This window comes from Pterocles gutturalis, unplaced genomic scaffold (assembly GCF_000699245.1).
Source record: "Pterocles gutturalis isolate BGI_N339 unplaced genomic scaffold, ASM69924v1 scaffold52100, whole genome shotgun sequence".
NCBI lineage: Eukaryota > Metazoa > Chordata > Aves > Pterocliformes > Pteroclidae > Pterocles > Pterocles gutturalis.
In genome coordinates, this window is record NW_010147836.1 from 12880 (window position 1) to 32014 (window position 19135).

At 37.4% G+C, this 19135-nt stretch overlaps 1 protein-coding gene across 1 annotated transcript; it reads right to left on the minus strand.

Moving 5' to 3' along the window:
• Positions 1-200: 200 nt before the first annotated feature.
• On the minus strand, positions 201-15284 carry VEZT (vezatin, adherens junctions transmembrane protein; the record flags this gene model as incomplete). The annotated part of the gene is made up of 6 exons (XM_010086167.1): positions 201-763; positions 4485-4692; positions 5746-5846; positions 10952-11145; positions 11787-12118; positions 15135-15284. Coding segments are annotated over 6 exons (1548 nt in total), but the record flags the coding sequence as incomplete, so codon positions are not given.
• Positions 15285-19135: the final 3851 nt, after the last annotated feature.

Genomic DNA, 19135 nt, shown 5'->3' on the forward strand with positions numbered 1-19135 from the left:
TCTTGGATGCAGCCTAAACTTCTCTTACCTGTAAATTTTCAATATACTTAGAAGTCCATTTTAGTGTATCGGACTCAGGGAACAAGATATTTTATTTTTAGGTCTCCCTTTTTTCCATCCAGTACTTTCATCTTCAAACCCCCACCTTAGTTTTTTCCACCAAATTGCCTGCTGTTGGTTTAACAAAGTTCAGCTCAGACTTAGACTTTTCCTTCACTTTCGGAGCCTCTATCTTCATTTTCACAGACCTCCACAAGGTCTTCACACTCCTGTGTCTTCTCCTCCTCCTCATCTCCAAAAGTCTCTTCTTGCATTGTAGTAAAAGTGAAAGACCTGGCAGCAACTTGTGCAGCCAGACCAGATGTGAAGTTTAAATCTGTTGATATGTGGAGCTGGGCCAGCCTGTGCTTGACTTTTGAGTGCAATGCATCCTTAGAAGGAGACTGTGAAACCTCCACTCCATCCACATTGCTCGGCTTGAGTTCTTCAACTTCCCCTTCGTGCTGATAACACATTCTTTCTTCAGCCCTTGTAGAAATACCTTCATTATTAGTGCTGTCTTTGTTTTTCACCATCTCAGGATCTTCATACAAATATTCTGTCCTGCTTTTATCAGCAGCATTCACTTTGGGATTAGAGTATTTTTCTTCAGATTTATCACAAATTTGGCTGCAGTCCTGCTTTTCTGTATCTGAATTCATATGTGATTCCAAATTATTTAGTAGCGTCAGTGGTTCTACAGGAGACAAGGGTTTCACTGCAGCTTAAAGAGGGGGAAAAAAATTAAATTATAACTAAAAGCAAGCTGCTATATATAATTAATTTATTTGTGTCTGAAAAGATGCAAAATTCTAAAGGTCAAAATGTCTCAAAAAACCCCCCAAAACAACAGAAACAAGACCCACAATCAAACAAAACTTAAAATAAAGCAGTGTTTTCTAACCACAAAGCTGAAGTGAAATGTGATAGCTACTTGTTGTAACTATTCCTTAAAATCTGTGACGTAAAGAGACAGCACAAAATTTATGATGTTTAAAACTGGCATCAAACACAAATGATGCATTCAGTGTTAAAGTAAAAAAACAAGTAAAACTACTGCACTGTATACAGGTTTGAACTGTCTTCATTTTAAACAACAGTTTACCTAATCCAATAAAGACAGCTGGTACATGAAAAAGTCCTTATAGGCAATATCGGATCTCATACACCACAACATATAAATACAACACGTATTCATACAGTCAGGTAAGGTGTCCTCACAAATAAAGTGTGGTTTAATTTAGCCTCTCTTGAAGTTAGTAGCAGCAGCGAGTCCCATTGCCAGCAACGGGATGCTTGCCAGGAAGTCTCTCCTCCCAGTGTTAAGGATTAGTATAACTCGGTACAATCACTTCTTGAAGAACAGACGTATTCCTTTTTAAGAAAACGATATAATGTCCATTTCCAAGTACCAGATTCCCTAAACTGCCGTAGCTCCATTAGAGTAGCAGCACGAACATAAATGAGAGCGGCAACAGCAGATTCCCAAGTAGCATTTCCCTTTCTAATTCCATTCTGACTTTACCCCTGTAAGCAGAGATGAAAATAACTCTGGGAAATACACAAACTTTTCACGGGAAACAAAATCTATGGTATTAGGATTTTTCCATTGCATCCTATTTCAGTAATATTTACTTTAGCAATTTGAAGGCAGGCGCATCATTATGGTTGTCACATTGATAATTATTGTCATTAGCACACTGAAAGACTGTGGCTTCAAATTTGTATTGTTTGTTTTAAAACCTTATATACCAAAGGAGCACTGCCCCAGACTCATCTCAATTGTTAACAGGATAGTTCTTTCCCCATCTTGTAAAAAATATGCTGCTGCTTATTTCTGCCTATTTACTTGAAGAGGCAAGAATATGCACAGTAATCTTACATTTGGGAGCAAGCTTATTGCCTACTTCCTCCAAAGAATACTTCCAAAGCCAAAATGTCTCGAAAAATAAATAGATACTTCAGATCGGTAGCTGGCCAGTTTGCTGAGTTGATTAGTTAATAAGCAAGGTGGAATTCATCAATTCTTAGAGTGTAGCTTTCCAAATCTGAGAGACAACTGTATCAGAACTGTTGTATGGACAAGGTGGGAGAAGGGGAAACAGCTGGTTACAACGCAACCACTGACAGAATGAACTTTTTTGGGGGGGGAGGTTAGGGGAAAGGCGAGAAGTGATTGTGCACCTGGGCAAATTTGCTTTAGTCTGGTGCTCTGCTAAGATGATGTTTTTCTTCTAGAATCCAGCCTATCATCTCTAGTTGACTTTATGCTGTGTTCTCTAGACATATCAACTTTTACGTGGAAACCCTCAGCAGCCCCTCCACTGACAAACCAAAAAACCCGACAAATCAGAATGGCTTGCTAGCTAGGTGCATTGACTAAGGTTAAAGCCTCTGAATCTTTCTTTGAATCTATTCTATTCACAATAAGCACAAGTTAAGAGAACGCAGGATTTCTGGAATATGATTGTACTCTAAAAGCAAGATTTAAAAGGGCTACAAAGAAGTGTCCTATCATGGCCATCCATTGGCTTGGGCCAATAGAGACAAGTATATGAACCCTTCTGGGTTTAAGTCTTCAAGACAAAGGCAGCAACGATGTGGAAAGCACAGCTCACAAAAATGTTTCTTTAAGGAATGACCCGTGCGTATGGATAAATTAAAGTCTGCAGCAGTAGTATGTCATGGTCCATTATGTCATATTTAACCGACTTGTGTTTCTTTTGAAGAAATAATGAAGAAATTCCTTAAAAACTAGTAGAAGATGTTATGTCTGCTGTCCATATCAGTCTTTTAGATTAGACACATACAGTCTCTGAGCCAAAAGGAGACATTTTTAATTACTTTCATGAACCACCCTCATGTTTTCCAGTATTGTGCAGGATGGAAGTAATCAGTGATCAGTCCCAAGCAGCTGGAGGAAATCAGACTTTCCTCCCTCCCCACCATTGAATCTCTAATCCCAAAACAACATAATATCGACACAGGAAAAGGAAAGGCACCAACATGAGCCACAAAGGCTTTCAGGTGAACAGTTACTGAAGGTTAGAGAAGTCAGATGATTCTTTCCAGCTATGGCCACAAATGGCCTGGGGATATACTGATGTGGACAGGTATCAGCTGCTAACCTAGATAAGGAAATATCTCATGCAAGCTCTTCTGGCAAGAAATCTTTCTGCAGCAGTCACTAGCTCTGTCAAGACTTCAACTGGTGGTAGGATTCCTTCCTTCTCCCTTCAATAGGGTGGAAAGGAAGACTTGAAGAGATTTATATGAAGAGTTATGTGGTGTCGGATCTAACACCAGAATGATAATACAGAAATCCTACTCTTGAGCAGACTCTGATGCAATCTCATGTCTTCGCTTTTTTAACTCAACTAGAAGAGAAGTCAATATCGATGGCTAAGTGATTTCTTTTACCACAGCTGTAGCTAAATGGACATAAAGAAGAAATTTGTGAAGAACAGATACTTTTGTGGGTTTGATGTAAAAGAAACAGTCTCATAAATGGTATGTTCTATTATTGTGTGCTCCCACTAATTATTTAAAGACACAATCCATGGTCTTTTTTTCTGGTAAACACTGGCAGAGGCAGAATCCTTGGACATGTTGCCAGATTTGAGCATTATTTTTCATAACATAGAACATGAAATTTTTAGAGGGATTTTCCTAACCTGTCTTTAAGAGGAAGGGAAGAAAATAGGAAAAAGAAGGGAAAAAAGGAAAAGACAAACTACTTCCAGTTTTAAAGATAATAAATCAAACAGCTCAAGCAGTGAAACAAATCAAGTTGTATGCAGTCTTATTGCTGGAACAGAGGCAGACTGTCTTGTTGAGACAAGAGAAATTATAATATTCCTGCCTTCCAATGCAAGTGGGTGGAGCTACCCAACAGTCCTCAGAGTTAGTCAAGGCTAGTTTGGAAGAACTCTTCTTCTTAGGGCTTTGTTTGGTTTTTGGGTTTTTTTAAACGTATTCTGTATACTCAGTCTCTTATGGAAACAAAAGCTAGTCTTACTCTTTTATGAGCCTTTAATATTTCAAAGTCTACCTCCTCACTTTAACCTATATATTTTTGTAAGTCTGTGATAATTTATGATGGTTTCTTTAAATTCTGAAAAGTAATTTACTGGAAAGCCATGAGAGAAAGTCAGTTCATTTTTCAAGGATTATAGCCTAACAATTCTCTTTATGCTGTTTTAATATTTTATGTTTAATGTGTTCAGAGACAAATTTCTGTTTCTCTTGAGTTCTTTTCAATATATACTAAAATGATTGCTACAAGTAATATAAAGAGATGGAATAGCAAACTAAGGCCACACAGCTCTATTAAAGACACTTCCATAGCTAAGCACTGTCCAAATTCTAACATAGTCAGAAGTTGATGGCAAACAAGAAACCTGCCCTTTCTTAGAAAGCAATTAATTTTCAAAAGCAATGCTTACCATGGTCACTGAATAGCAGCTGTTTCCATTTCTGTCTTTCTATTTCTGAAGCTTTAAATCCCAGGACAGATTTCAATTCTTGTAACACCCTCTTTGATTCCTGTCTCTCTCGTTCTTGTCTCTCTCTTTCTTCCTGGGAAAAGCAGTAAAAATCTTCCCTATTGTATTCATTTTCCGTATCTGAATAATCGACATATGCTTCCAATTCCTAAAGAAAGAAAGAAAGATAATTTTGATCTTATATGTCAGTGTAGACCCTGTCCTACAATCTGATGCATGACAAGTGACCTCCACATAAGCCAACCACAGTAATAGGATGGAGCCCTGTTGAGCAGAGCCAGTGGATCTGACAGTGATCTCAGTTATACTTGTATAATTTTAGAGCAAGTCCACTCATCAGAAGTTAACATTACTGCAGTCACCTAAGATTTACTTTCATACACAGTATGATCAAGTGATATACCTTGAAAATGGGAGTCCATTTCCCCATAATTAACGGGTGGAAATGCTGAGAATAGCAAACTCCTCCTCCAATTTTAACTATATTGGCTTACAAGCATGAAAAAAACAGCTCTATTTCTGTTAAAACAGCCAGTAAAGTTATTAGTCCCAGCTCTTTGATATGGGAAAAAATCTAGAGAGAATACATGTGGGCTAGGTTTGGGAGAAGGCAAGGGAGGGACAGAGCAGAGCATGGGTGTTCCATCTGCTTTCAGAATGTATCTGCCACTAAGTTCAGGGATGGAGGAGGCCAGCCTCTCTTCAAGACAGCCCAACCAACCAAACAACACAAAACTGTTCCATGTCACAATCTGTTTTAGGTATCAAAAAATGCAGAGATTACTGAAACTGAAGAGAGATGGTTTTGTTCTGGAGCTTGTCACTTTTGCAGTCATGTCCATTCATCTAACAATATGCAAGTAGAACTCTATTTTATATTTCACCTTTTAGCACTTCACATTTTTTTCTATATTACTCTGACTTGTGTTGCTTCTCTCCTTTTGTCACTTATTTCTAATGATATTTAGGAGAAGAAGTGAATGTTAGTGCTCTTTTTTCCAGGATGGGGAATACCTCCCCATGGAACAGCAAAATGAATATAAATTGTTTTTTTTCTATAAGTCCAGTTATGAAATGGCACTGGCTACCTACTTGTTTTGTTTTGGCAAGACAAGGTCACTGCACAAGCAACTGAAAAAGGAACGGATACAGGAAAAAAGCCCCAATTATTATTTTAAATGGTTCTTTTTGGTTTTTTTACCTGCTCTTCAGGGATTGGATCTTTGTTTTCTATGTGTATGGCAGACTGGGTTAAAGGTACTGTAGTACGCTGTAGGCTGTCACAGGAAACTTCAAGTTTGCCTTCAGGGGGAAAGAAGAAAAGGGATTAAAAAAAAAAAAAAAGAGATTGAGTGTTGAATAATGTTTTTGACTCACTCAGGCAGGGTCCAGGCACCTTCATCAGGGAGGATTGGCACACATTAAAAAAATCATGGGAAGGCTGGTTAGAATACTTTGAAACACTGTGTTAGAGAGGATGTAAATAACTTGGCTATTTTGATATAAGCTGTGTCTGATGAAACTCACCTTGAAATACTTCAAATAAGAAATCTCAAATTTTTTATAATTTTGAAAACCTGCAGATGGAAAGAATTTTAAAACCAGAAAAGAGACTTAGTGCCCAAGTTTAAAAAGAGAAGTCACATGGTAAAATTAAAGGCAAATCAGCTTCAACTCATTGGAAAATACTAGAATAATCAAGCAAAATTTACAGGAAGCTATTTGGAAGGTAGCAAGGAGATAAATGACAGCCAGTGTGGGTTTGTTGAGAACAGATGATGTCAAATCACTCCAATTTCATTTTCCAATGCAGTAACAGGTCTTATTAAGAGAAAGAAGCGAAAGACATCCTGCATTTTGTTTTCAGTGTGGCTTTTGACATGGTGTCATGACATACTTATAAGCAAAATGTATAGGTGAGGAGAAGTTGCTATTAGTTGCATAGAATAGCCTCTTTGATAATCAGAGTGTAGTTACCATTTTCAGACAGGAACAATATATTGAGTGAGGATTTGTCTCAAGTCCAATCTCTTTAATATTCACTTCCAGTGGGTGAAAGAAAAGTGTTTCAGCTCATTAAATCTACTGACATCAGGATAATCTGCAAGGATACTGAAGGGCACAATTAGAAGAGAAAATAATACTGAAAAATCAAAGATACAGCCCAGGAAGAACTGGATTTCAGACACACCAGTGTGGTGGCAGTGGCTGCAAATTTTTGTGCTTTGGAATAGTCATATATATATATATGACAACTGACTGGGCAGCACCACTGAGAAAAAACTGTGAGGAGCCTAGTAGTCATTTATACCCTGCTGCAAGCAAAAAGTCAGACTACATAGTAGTACATATAAACAACAGCACTGACTTCTAGACACATTAAATTACATTTCTACTCTGGCACTGATCAGGCTGTGGATGGAACACAGTGCCCAGCCTGGGTCTCCTTCATTCAATAATATTGTGGACCAACTAGAGAGAGTCCAGAGGAAAAACAGTGGAAGTGATCGGAGGGCTAAATATAGTCATCAGAAAAGATCTGAAGGACGCAAAGTCATGCAGAGAAGATAGATAGAAAGAAACAAATCAGCTATCTTCAAAAATGTAGGAGTTATAAAGAGAGGAAATGAATTTCCATTGTAGGTGGATAAAAAGTACCACTTTTAAATTGCAGAAAGAGAGACTTATATTCAATAATAACTTTCTACTGGTAATGGAGTTAAGTGCTGGAATAGATGCCTGGAAATACTGTAAAATGTCTCTAAAGAGAGGTTTTTAGGAACAGGTAAATAACATTTACTCACTAATTTACCCGTGAGAAGGGAAATGGGGTAGATGACCTCGCCAAGCCCCATCTTTCCCTGTTTTCAGTTTCTAATCTATACATTGATTATTTAGGGATTGTATTCTGAAAGCAGGCAGTTCACATTAATGACAATTTTAAAGATGCTCAGTCACCTGCTTTTGCAAACAAGGAAAGCATGTAATTTCCTAGTTGCCTGGGCTGAGCTAAAGATTTGACATTCCAGGAGTATCTAAATGCAAAGTTTAAAAGAAAGGTGAAGCATATAGTGAAATTTGAAGTAAGTGGAAAATTGACATGAGATATTTATATTATTAATATCAAGACTCCTTGTCCATTGCATAACTCTGCCTTGGAATAAAACATTTTGAATAATAATAATAATAATAATAATGACAGCAACTATAGAATATGCTTCTGAAGGCATGAAAACAAATTTGTAAGAGTATATGGAAGTTACCAATTAAAAGCTTGCCTTCCTAAATCAAAGGAGTAAACCATCTGCTCTAATATGTACAGGCTGCTCTGTTTGCCAGCTATAGGGGATGATGCCATTGTTAAGGATATGCTTCAAGATCATGAATTCACAGTGTTTAACTAAAACTACTGCTGCTTTAGTTGCTCTCCAGTGGATCAAAGGACTGCAAGATCCAGGAGCTTGCAGCGGGGTACTATGACCTTGCTCTTATAAATATCTAAAAATGTTGTATACATTTGCAAAGACAGAGATAGTTTAAAAGGAAAGAGGATGGAATTTAAACAGTTTGAGGGATATTACCTCAAAGATCATTAAAACAACACTGCAACTACTCATAAAGGGTATTCCATTCTGTAAAATTAGAAGCAGATTACTACATGCTTAAATTGTCAAGGCCTTACGTGGTAGATCAGTTTTATCAGTGATGAAAAAAGGTGAAAGAATAAAGAGAAGATAGCTGGAAGTCTAGAATTAGCTCATGCTGGAAATGAACATGTGGAGCAATGATAGGTCAGTCTATCATTGCCCAATGAATTTAAGTAGGGGTGAATTCTCCTCAGGGTGCTAAAGCCACACTTGCTCTCAGGCTCTGTTCTGAATCTGACAGGATCAGTGACTAACAGCACTGATTCTAGAAATACACCAAGTCCTGTAAACAAAGAAGCCAAATGGCATTCACTGAAGTAACCATATACTATAATATAGGCTAGTATCACCACCCATGAAAGGCTTCATTTTGACAAGAGTCTGACACAATGAACTATTTAATGTAGCTGTAAGAAACCTGCTATGACACAGAATGATTTAGAGCAAGAAGCATGCAATGCTTGCTGAAGGAGATTAATCTGTTTATACAGAAAACAATTAAAGATATGCAAAACTGCTCTGAAAATAAGTTACAGGCAGCTACATAGGATGCCACAAGTAGGATTGCCCACAGTTCAAAACAGCTCTTTAGCAGTTGGAAACTTTCAACTCCTGGTTCAACAACAGCGCTCTGATGCTGGACGGACCAATCAGTTCCCAGTTTCTTCCTCTCTGCAGAGCAACCCAGGCCCTTTGCTGCTGCAAGTGCTGAGCTGACTTCTGCTTCTCGTGGAAGCAAACCTTCCTGTGCTGAGACCAGTAGGAACCAAGGACAAGCAAAGATATATTTTTGCTTGGTATAGAAACATGGTAAGAACAAAACCCAAGAAAACAGTAAATTTAAATACTGGATACACTTTGTATTTATAGATTAAGAATTAAAAAATATTTACTTTGTCTAAATACCAAGCACAATTATGAGATACCGCTAAAAATATATAACAAATATATACAGCTTTTATGTAATGAAATATTTCCTCTCAAAACTGGGTCTAAGCCATCAGAAACAGCTCCTTCTTCAACAGTGTTCATAACTGACATTGAAAATGGTATTCCCACTGCTCTACTGGTTGAACTAGTCAGTTGAACTAAACAACTACTGCAGCATAAGTGCTGGGCATCCAGACACAATGTTCTACTACCATGGGGTTCTTGCTACAGCTTTTGGATAATAGTGTGTAAAGACAAAAGAAAGATGTGCTTAGTTGCTATATTATTTCAACTTCTTCTAAAGAGCTTTCAGGAGGCATTGAAAAAAAAAAAAAAGATAATTTAATGAAGTCATTCACTTAATCATAACTGACAGAGCAGCTGTTAAGATTTGTAGAAAGACAGCAGAAGAATTAGACTTGATTCCACACACAGTTTGAAAAGGTCAACTCACGGAAGCTGGACTGCTTAAAAATATATCAGGGAAGTCAAATGTAGTCAGATAAAAAGTTTTCAATGACCAACATAATTTAAAAGTAGCTCCTGTGGAGTAATTCAGTAAATGCGTTACAAAAGAGATTGAACCCCAGCACATTTCCAGGAAAGTCACTGGGCAAAAGTGAAAGTGAAGGATTTTTTTATTTTTATTTTCCACGAATCCCTCCTTTCTAGATCACACACTAGGTTGGTTATTTTTGTACTGAACTTTAAAAGGAAGCAAGTTATAATAGAAGTGCCTGCTGTGAAATTTATACACAAAGTAAAAATAAAACTAAAGTAACTAAAAATGCTGTAACGTGCAGTCTAGAAAGAACATTTAAGAAAGGGGAAAAAAAGATCAGTGGAACTGCTGGTTATGGAGAGCATCAACAAAACACAACAGGCTAGCACATGCAAATGTATCAGGCTGCATCTAATATCCTCATAGGCTGTTTTACACAGCACTGAGAGGGAAGTTGTAAGACTAGACTATCAGGCAAAGTACACACAAATTTGGTTATACCATGTCTGGACCTGCACGGAGCCTGCATTAGGCCTCCCAGTGCTCCCAGTTCTGATGCAAGCGTGAAGAAGGTCAGCTTGCACACCTCTAGGCCCACAGCAATGTTCATCCATCTACTGGATATCCCACCCATGTATCATTAACAGCTCAGTTCACTACAGATTTGGATCTCTGCAGGTAACTTTCTGATACCCCAAATCATAATTTTCCTAATGCAGTCTCCGTTACCAGCATTTTTGAGATGCTGAGCTGTGGCTTTCTAGGACAGTAAAAAATCTCCTGGAAAAAAAGAAAGATTAAAAATTATAGGTTCCACTCCGTTGCAGAAGAGCCTAAGTTCACTTCTGTTATTTAAGCTATCTGTGATTCACAAGGAGAACAGCATGGGCAGTGCAGGTCACTAAGGAAAGGGACATAAGGCAAAATGCTGCAAGATGCTGCTCAGTATGACTTTTAAGCACACAGAAGATGAGCTCACTCTCTCTGAGAGAGCAGGTAAGTGGGTATTCATCGAAATCCTACCCCCTCACATGTGATTCACCAATCAAAGGCAAAAAGCCACTATCAGTCTACACCTGGAAATGTAACAATCTGAATACACAGGTCTAACAGACAGTTAACATGTTTACATTTTTTTGCTAAAACAAAAGCTTCAAGGCCATCACAATGAAAAAGTCTGACATATGTATACAGTTTTTCAACGTGTATGCTTGTGAGACCTTCAGCTAAAATTCTGATACACAGGCTGAACTCTGTCGTTGATCCATTTGACTATTCAATTTCTAAAGTGTATCCTATTAGTTGCTGAATTAATCTCTCACATTTACCTTTTTTATTTGGGTTTCTTCCACTCATTTTTTCCACCTGAGAAATGGCTTCTTCCCAGCAGCTGTTGCTTGCCTGGATATGAGGCTGAATAAACTTTAGTTTTTGTTCCAGAACCTGATGGGCTTCTGTTGTCAACTCAGGTGTCTCCTTAGTGCTAACAAGTTTTTCAAGTTCATCCTCAAGAATTATTACCCTAAGTGATGAGGAGATGAACAGAAATAAGTAATAATAATTATATGACTTCACCATTCCTTCAAGTATTTAATTTAATATCTTGTTATTTTCTTCAAGTTTTAAGAATCTAACTCAGCCAACCCCTCAAAGATGTCCGAAAATTTTAAAAATACGATCCTTTTCTCCCCATCAAGATACGTTGCTCACTTGCATTGGTTACAGTAATTCTTATATGTAAGATTAAAGGAGTAGGTCAGTTTCAATTATTTCACCAAGGCAGTGACAAATCTTTAAAAATATTTACGAGTTAGTTACTATGAGCTGAACTTTCTTATGAAGCACTTGGTATGTTGCAAAATCAATGAAAGATGTTTTCAAATTTTTTCAAGGGAGTGACAAAAGCAAGGCAAGATTTTAATGCAGTGCTTAGCTTTCCATTTTCACCAGAGACTTAAAGAATAACCAGGAAACAACAGCAGATTCCGTACTGAACCAAGGATCTTTGACCCCATACTAAGTGAAGATATGCCTATGATTGCAATGACTATACATACCTGCCTTTTTGGGGTTTAATCTGGGATACCAGCTGACAACCCAAAGAACTCAAGTCTGAAGCTTTCTTCCTACAGGCATATTCTCTTAATTCATGTGTAAACTTACTCATTGAGCAGTGCCTTGAGATGTAGCTGCAAGCTGCGTACCGCTGTCTGGAGACTGTTCAGCTCTCTTGATTTCTGCTTTGTTCTGGCTGTCCGTTCAAAACCTGACTGATGCTGAGTTTCAAAGTACCGATAAAACTCATAGCTTCGCTTAAGCTCCTCTAAGCAGGCAGCATGTGTATGAGGTAGGCCTTGGGTCACATCAGACAAGATATGATGAGGCAGCCGTTCAGGGGAGACCAAGGGTTTGGGGGACGCATTGGCTGGGGAGAGGAGCAGCACCAGCCTCCTGAAGAATTCTGAACTCTGCCCTACCCAGAGCTGAAAGAGGACCTGCAAAAGAGGGTAGGGTTATCTCTCTGCACCTGGGAAGACAGCCAGCCTCCAAAGTAAATGTACAGATACACCATGGGAAAACATTCCTCGGCCAGCAACAGGAACTTTGAGAAACTGCGAAAATCTGCTGAATGTTTTTGAAGAGTATCCCAGACTGTGTGAGGTTCAGATCTTGTGAACCTTAGGTGACTGTTAATTCTTTCATGAAGGATAGTATATGCAATTATGCTCAGAAGGTTGTCAGAGGCCTAAAAACTCTCATTCTCATCAGACAGTTTCATTACTTGCTATAATGTGCACATACCCTACAGCTCATAAAGGGCTGCCAAAATTCCAGTGGCAGCACAGATATTTTTTCCTTTATAATGCCAAGCTATCATTTCTACCATCTACTAACTACTGCATTGCCCCACACCCAACCTTGAAACATGAGTCTAATTGCACTGTACTTCAACAAAAAACATTCTATATCTGAAGAAAGCTGAGCTGATAACTTTTATTTTCTTTCAGCCAAAGTGAGAAATTTTACCAATACCACTAAGGAGGGAAAGGCTTGTAAGAAGTGAATCAATTCACAACGTTATATATGGTACAAAAGAGGTTAGTCCATCTGTGAGCAAGGAAACCCACAATTTCAATTTCTTGAGAACTTCCACTTCCAATGAAATGAAAAGAACTCTTCCTAGTTTAGAGAAGACTGCTGGCTCAGTAGGCCATGACAGAACAGCAACATCTTATATCTCTAAGATTAAAAGGAAAGGTTATGACACTTTGAAAAACTGGCCCTAATTAAAAGGGATCTGCTGCAGGTGACTATGAGGTGTAGTCTGAAACCTGTTCTCAAGCATTACAGAACATTAATTACTTATCATGCTATTTTCCACCCCCTTCAGCTACAGAATAAGACTAACAATTTACTTGTTCTGAGATTTTGGGTTTACAGCATTTGAAATACTATATTTGTATCTTTGTACTCACACTACTATGGACAAGTAGCAGTTTTTTCCAGTGCGTGAACAATAAAAACCAAAACATTTAGAACAGTAACACAAAATAAAGTACCTTCAGGATAGATGTGATCTGATATACCCTAAGGTACAAGTTATGAGAAGAAAGAACACAGAATGATATGAAATTAATTTGGGACACACATGCAAGACTGCAATTTGGCTGGGTGCTAAAATAAAAAGCAAACAAACAGGCAGCATCACCCAAGTGTCCCTGAAGGTGCAATGCCCTCAACAGAAAGCCAAGGGCTCATGCTATAATAAGCACAAAAGAAGACCAATCCCTTCCACCAGGCATAAGGCAAAAGCAGTGAAAAACCAGCACACAAAAGTAATGGACTTCAGGAATTGATAATAATAATCCAAAACCTACCTGAAAAAAGGCACAATGATGAGAGAAAAGGAAATTCCAGATGTACTTAGGGTTGCAAATAGTGTGCTCTGCTAATGACTTATGACTTTTACTGACACTTAAACTTCACCCAAAACATCCAATTGGCTCTTCTCAGCTTGAACTGGTATTTCTTTCTTAAGCTAAAAATCTTCACTCTTTAAATTGGTTTAGTTCAAGGACAAGGTAGCCAAAAGATACAGGCTACATTTGTCATATGGCTTAGACATCGGCTTAAATGAAAATTAAAATATTAATAAAATTTGGATACATGTCTGTACTCTACCTGCATTTTAATATAAAGACAAGTTATCTCAGATTAAAAACAACTGAAGGGGACTGCACATAAATCCAGGGCTCGCAACACAAATACGTCCCAAGATTATCAAAGTATATCTATTTTATTATCTGCACAAGAATCTGCTTAGGACTGATTTATGCTAATTTAGCTTGGTTCAACTACACCATGCCCAGCCTACAACACTGTCTGTTATGACTTAATGCAAACTGAGATTTACTAGTTGTGAGCCTAACTCTGCCCAGAAAGCATCCCAACCAGTTTAACTAAAACAGACTTCAGTTAAATTATTGCAAATTACAGGTAAACAAAGCCTTCGCTTACAAGCTTGGGCACCTCTGACTGCCTTCTTGCTCTTAAAAAGTGGGCTTGCATGGTTGCAATTAGAACTTCAGCTAATGAAAAGTCAAGAACAAAATTCCAAAAGCTTACATCTGATGTAGCTTTTAGCTTACAACTAATTAGACAAAGCCTCAAAGCTTAGCAATCACTATTACTGGAAACATTTACTGTTGAAACAAAAGAAGTCAAGGCTTAGGAATTAAGTGAATAAAATGCAACAAGAGCCAACCCCATAGAAACACAGAAGTCACAAAATAATGGAATTTTCCATTAGAAAAATAATAGTAAAAGGGAACTGCCCCAGCAGAGAACCACTAGCATGTAGAAGGCTTGCATTCAAATTACATCTTCTTTCCAGTTGCAAACATTGACCCATGCAAATTAAAAATACCTAACACATCTCAAAACAAAATAGATAAAAAGGCCATTATATGGTTGTCATTCTGTTCAGTTAAATGATTTTCAAAGATCAAAGAACCACACTGGCTCACAGCAGCAGGGGTCCAAGCTTATGATTTCTACTCCTCAGTATAACTAAATGCAGCTATTCCCTTTGGCAATTACATCTGATTTATATCATCTGATGTCTCTCTTTTTATTCAAGTCAAGAGATTAGCTAAAAAAAGATGTAAGTACAAATCTGGAAATTATTTTATTCATCTGGGATCAAGTGAAATCAGAGAGCAAAAAATCATGTTTAAGAAGAAGATTGATCAAGCTGATTATAAAATGCTGCCTTGAATTTACAGGATTTGCAGAAAAATATCTTGATGTTGTATTCTGCAGCTTCCCTTCAACTACATGCAAAAAGAAATCACCTAAATGCCGATAAATGTAGACACACATGATGTGAGATGGATTACATCTCCCCCTCATTTGACCATGTTACTACAGACTAGTACCTACAAGCCACAGGACTTCGTGACAACTGAAAGGAGCCTGTGTGTATCCGTGTGTCCTTCTAGGAGAGGTTACCTTGAGTGCAGGCAAGCTGAAGCCATCAGTGAGATTGTGTGCTTCCTCTTCAGAGACCTGCTCTTCGCTCAGTCCCAGACCCAGCTCCTTAAAGGGGACTACACAGATGTAGCTGGTCACGTTGTCACTCTCCGAGTTCAGAGGGTAGGTTTAGCTGGAGTTAAGGCAGTTAACAAAGGAACTTTTGCATTAAACACACAGAAAAGGAAAAAAAAACACCTAATAAGTTTTTTTTTATTTCTGGCAATTCGTATTCCACCCAAATCCACCTGAATCCTGTTTAATTGAACGTTTTGCAATGCTTATTCAGAGCACAAGTTTTAAAGGCTCTTAGAAGGATGAGAGATAAGACACTGACAAAAAACCTACGTCTAAACACAAATACATAAAAAGAAACAAAGCAGATTGATGAAAAATCTCCGCATTGAAGTGAGGAAAATATCTTCAAATATTAAGTCTCCAAGAAGTAGGTCATATCAATCTTAAAACCAGAAATCATATGTTTAACAGAGGAAAGAGGAGAACAATTGTGCAACTTTCAAAGTTGCACAAAGTTTCAAAGACAGCCTATGTTATAGACCAAACTCAGAACAGTGGGAGTTCCCTGCAAGTTCTGTCTATGGGGGGACTGCTCAGAGATCTCTACAATAACTGCTCTTTGACATTTCAGATAGTACCATGAAGAACAGGAGCTCCCCAATTGTCATATCATTAATTTTATTGATTGCGTTGCTGTAAAGCCAGCATGATTCTTGGCAGGAACAGCAGCGAACTGTTATCAACACTATTCAGCACATTTAAATTCCGAGTAGGAAAATTAACATTTCTAGTCCTCAGAAATGCTTAAAAAGTAGGAAGCACGCACAATATAATGATACCAGAAGACAGATAAAAATAATTCACAGACTAGGCAGCATTTATTTTAAAATAGCACTAATTTTAGGCTAACCTCATGCTGGGGAAGGGGAAAGAGGAACAGTTCAAGATTCTGCACGTTTTGGATAGTTACCCAGTCACAAAATAGTAAAATTTGCTTTAAAACAAAAATTTTCTTTAAAACAAACTTACAACTTATAAGCATATTTGTTACATGTAAAGCATTCATGAAAATAAGGCCTTAATTTGAACTGTTTTTTTTTCATTTGTATTTCAATTTACAAACTGAGTGTTCTCCTTTCTTGGGGCACATAAAGCCGATTAGAAGCACTTGTCTCTTGTCCAACTAATACGTTTTCAGGGGAAGCTACAAGTTCCACCCACTTTCACTCCCAAGTTTTCCATGTGCTGAATTCTCCCAGGCTTGAACTTGTAAAAGTGATTTGCTCAAGAAAATTTTTACCACTTGAGTAGAAGAACATTGCATTAAAAAAATAATATTCTGTGTCCCAGGAAACAGCAATGCTAAGTGCCCAGGCTCTAAACAAACAAAGACATTTCTCCCTAATTTCTCCCCAAAGTCTAGGAAGAAAGAAGCCTATTAACTGTTCAGACAAAAACCTGCAAGGCAAATTAATTAGGAACAGAATATTATTGTTGCCACCAGCAGCTGCCTCACATGAACAGTGTCTAAATTAATCTGACAGCATGCCCAGCAGATGGAGCACATGGGATGAGGATGGTAACTCCAGCAGAGACTGAAAAGTCAGGTCAAAACTCTTCAGGATCAGTTGTCTCAGGGACTAATTCTATTCCTTGTTAATCTTTTCCTGCAACAAGACATTTCCAATAGTATTGAACACCATAAAAAGCAGTTTGGACACGTGAATTTCTAAGTTGTGCTAAAAAAAAATCCCAGGCAACATCTCAAACGAGTGGTTTGAGCAAAGGAGGCACTAGCAAGAACACTAATGTACCTTGTACGTAACAATTTAATATTCATACTTTGCTCTTCAAAAGCACATTCCCGTCTAAAGATCTAATTAATGGGAGTGTCTCACAATATCCCTGAGAAATCCAAGCTGCTCTTTTATAAAATTCTCACCTGCTCACCAGGCAGGAAGGGATGAGCTAAGCATGTGATGAACTGTCTGGTCAAGGAAGAAGCATCATGCTGAAAAATGCCCAAGATCTTTACCCAGACCTTCCAGCATCAGCGTTCTGATTTAGGCTTTTAGGACGCAAAGAGGGTACCACTTTTTGTTTAGCTTACTGTTTTTTTGTGTGAGCTTTATCTTTCCCAAGTTAAAACTTATGTGTTTTTCTAACATTTCATGATGCAATAAATAAATTTTGACAGAGGAGAAGGAACAATTTTTTACTAGACTTACTAGAGGAAATTTGCAAGTTTCCCTGTGCTGAGTGCACCTCAAAAACACCGAACACATTTTATATCCATTCCACCTCAATGGGGTAGGATATAATTCTGTTTAAAATACTGCTATCCAATGTCTGGTTTTATAACATTATATATGCCTTGCCATGAGAGAACAACACCTTGCACTTACAAGAAAATTGAAGTTTGTTCAGTTTATATGGTCCAACTCCCAGGTCCTACCTATCAGTATAGTTCAATGGAAATGGAGTATCACACCATCTTGCATCACCTGAGGATGAGACTATTAACATCATCCAGTAACATAAGTTACAAAATTTCTTCCATCCACCTTGTATATAATTAAATCAGTGAATAAAACACAGATTAGCATGATGCAGAACCCACAAGGCTCTTAAGTATAAAAATATTAAGCAACGCGCACGCCGACTGAAGTATTGCCTGAGTCGTTACACAATTCAATGGAAAGTAGTGAAGAGATTTGTTGAACTAGTAGTGACTGGTCTGCACAACATCCTGTAAATACTTAACCCCAAATGCCTAACTTCTAGTTTACGCTTTCAGCCATTGCATCCTACTATACCCTTATCTTCTAGATTAAAAGAGAAATACTCTTCTTTTTTCTCCCTCCTTCTTCTATGATTTTGAACAATGTACTCTTGCTAATATGAACAAATCAGAACAAGAATGGCATGAGAAAGTGCTGAATTGTTTCTGAAAGTAACCAACTGTCCCTTCACATAAAATGTAAGGAATATAACCTTCCATCTCATTAAATTACTGGTCCACCAAGTTTGACACAAATGCCTTGTACAAGGTTAGAGTATAATTGCATATTTTTTCGTTTTACATGGGAATAAATTTTAATTAGGACAGTATTAATTTATTCTACTCACTTGAAGGCAGCTGTCTAGCTAAAAGGGGGCACACTAGGCACAAGCAAATATTGATAAAAATATTGTTTTATTGCAGAGAGTAATGATAACATATCAAGTTGATTAAATTTGTATTACCAGGAATAAAACTGTGAATTAAGATTTTTAATACTCTGTAACAGGTTTGTCAGACAGATCTCCCTCTAACACATTTGAGATATACATTAAAATAAAAGCCTAATTTGCTGCAGATATTTTGGTAGGAGAAACAATACAGACGGCTAGAAAATCTACTCTTAGTGGATTAGCACAGATCAGTATATCCCTTAACATTTAAGATGTTTTTACTAATCTATTTTTACTTAGTCACTCATTGACGTCTACAATTAAGACTAATACTTAGATTAGACAGTTTTTAAGACTCAGCCCCTCAAGTTTCTTGTCTCTTGAAGTTATAACATAAAGGAAATGGCTTAAGTTCAAAGCAGTAGGAATAGTCTTAACTGATTCAAAGTATGAATTTGATACTTATCTCAGAAATAATCAAATACATTAAAGTATATGTTTAGTAACGTCCTTAAAATTACTAACAAAAAAACCTCTCAAGGCAGTGTAAAATAAAGCAACAATAAGCTTTGCATTTTACATTTGTTTACAAAAAGAGATACAAATCTATAAATGCTTTTAAGATTAAACATTTCTCTCTTTTACTGTAGTTTTAAAGGTCTAGATATAAGTATGAAAATTCATAGCAGAATTTAGCTCAAACATATGCCTGTACATCATTCACTGAAATTACTTTTTCTGGGAAAAAATAACCCATTGAAATAGAGTTTGCTTATTTATGAACACTT